General features: G+C 54.0%; 1 protein-coding gene across 1 annotated transcript; it reads left to right on the top strand.

The window, feature by feature from the left end:
* Positions 1-147: 147 nt before the first annotated feature.
* LOC108490424 (protein unc-93 homolog A-like) lies at positions 148-1,545 on the top strand (the record flags this gene model as incomplete). The annotated part of the gene is made up of 3 exons (XM_017796478.2): positions 148-514; positions 669-850; positions 1,316-1,545. Coding segments are annotated over exons 1-3 (538 nt in total), but the record flags the coding sequence as incomplete, so codon positions are not given.
* Positions 1,546-2,305: the final 760 nt, after the last annotated feature.

The raw sequence follows: 2,305 nt of genomic DNA, 5'->3' as shown, positions 1-2,305 counted from the left end.
CTTTGCCACCCCCTCCGCACACTTCTCCCCCTCCTCCTGCTCCCCTCCTCCCTCTGCCTCCTCTTCCTCATCCTCTTCTTCACCTCCTCCTCCCTTTCCTTTTCTCTTCCAAGCAAAATAAGAGGAAGAAACAGTTTTCCTGTTTTCTTTGACCACAAAAGCTTGCTTTGGCCTTATGACTGTCTTATGTCTTCACTTGTCTGGCTCTGTTTTTATCTTTGGATTTTTATCTCTGGATCGGTTCAGACCAGAGTTCAGCCAGGCCCCTCCTGTGGAACAGCAACAAGAAGAAGCAAGGTGAACCTGTGTGGTCACCAGGCAGCCCAGGGCTTTGGGATGCACATGTCCTGCCTCTGCTCCCAGTGTCTTCCCTGTAGCTCCTCCAGGGATGCCTTCACACTCAGCGCCAGGGAGAGTACCGAAGACCTCACAGAGCCCCCAGCAGCCCTGCTGCTGCCTCCATGATGCTGAAGGCCGACCCTGGCTCTCTTCGGCTTTCCTGTGGTATCCGCATGTAAGAAGCCCGGTGTCTGGTGACTCAAGACTTATGGAGACCTTGAACCTGAGGCCAGCACTCAACTACACCTTATCCCCGACACCTTGTCTCCTCAACCTACCCTGTCCCCTCACCTGTCCCCCTCCTCTGATGGCTGGTCTTTCTTCCACAGAGCAGCCTCTACAGCCAGAATGGCTTGGGGGTGGCAACGCTGAGCACGCTCTATAGCGCTGTGCTACTGTCCTCCATGTTCCTCCCGCCCATCCTCATCAAGAAGTGTGGCTGCAAGTGGACCATTGCCGGCTCCATGTGCTGCTATGTGGCCTTCTCCCTGGGCAGCTTCCACGCCAGCTGGTACGGCCCCTCTAGCTGACCCTCCTCAGTGTGCATGCCTTACGCTCACATGATGACCACTGTCCCCTGCTACCATGTTGGAACAGCCCCCTCCAAGCTCCCATGGAAGGACAGTGTTGATGCCCTCTCCATCTTCCTGTCCAAGCCTCCCTGCCTCCTGGTGGTCCTCCTCTCCTGCTGCTGATCCCATTGCTGACCTCCCCTTGGGATCTACCCTAGACCCTCAGCTTCCCTCTCACATTGGTGTTTTCAGGGCCTTAACAGTGTCAGGGAGGATCTGATATAGATGAGTCTCAAGGGCGAGTGTGGCCAGGAAGACACCAGTGACCCATCCCCTGTAACCTCCACTGCCTAGGGCAGGAACAAAGGGATCACACTGGCCTGGGCAGTGTACTCTGATCTCCACTCCACCCTGCAGGGCCCCTGTGTGGGGGCATCCTGATCCCTTCTTGGGCCCTTTTGCAGGTACACCCTGATCCCAACCTCCATCCTCCTGGGTCTGGGTGCTGCTCCCCTATGGTCAGCTCACTGCACCTACCTCACCATCATGGGAAATTCTGAAGCACAGAAATCAGGGAAGCTCAGCAAGGATGTGGTGAACCAGTATTTTGGCATCTTCTTCCTCATATTCCAGTCATCTGGAGTGTGGGGAAACCTGATTTCCTCTCTGGTGTTTGCCCAGACACCCACTCAAGGTAAGAATGGGGGCTGAGTGTTAGGTGAGTCTGTGGTGTTGCCAAGAAGGTTTGCGTGGCTTATTTCCCTACGGAACTGATCAACTGGCCAGTGTTTTAACTCTCTGTCAGACCCCTTATCTGTGACTGAGGAGAGTGTTCCGTGTCTGTCTTCCTTCACCTCACCCAGCCAGGGACATAGAGTAGCATCTGCCTCATGTCTGTCCATCCGTCCCCACCCCGGGCTGGAGGAAGTCAACCTCTGGTTCTTACAGGTGAGCTTCTCAGAGGCGACATACACTGGCCTCCACTTAGAATCAAGACGACTTCTCTCCCTCTGTCCTGGCCCTGCATCCTGCTCTGCCAGGCAAAGCACCTTTAGGAGGTTCCAGAGACATTCACCTGCTTTCTCCCTTCATGTTACCTGTTCTCCCAGGCAGGGCAGCCACAGATCAGTGCATGCTGGTCTTGCTTATGATCAGTGCCACTCAGTTTAGCCAAGACACAGTGGAAACTTAGGTCAAATCGAGTAGAAACTCAGGGTTTGATTCCTAGCACCCACATACATGGGCTAACAATTATCTGTAACTCTAGTTCCAGGGGATCTGACACCTGCTTCTGATCACTGTGGGCATTGTACAACACAGGTGCACTTACCTACATGCAAGCGATATACTCACACACATAAAATAAAAATAATAAATAGCTGAGCAAGGTGGCGCACGCCTTGATCCCAGCACTCGGGAGGCAGAGGCAGGCAAATCTCTGTGAGTTTGAGGCC

This window comes from Nannospalax galili, unplaced genomic scaffold (assembly GCF_000622305.1).
Source record: "Nannospalax galili isolate Female #2095 unplaced genomic scaffold, S.galili_v1.0 C49568525, whole genome shotgun sequence".
NCBI lineage: Eukaryota > Metazoa > Chordata > Mammalia > Rodentia > Spalacidae > Nannospalax > Nannospalax galili.
Note: the sequence above shows the minus strand (reverse complement) of the source record. Positions and strands in the feature narration are given on the sequence as shown.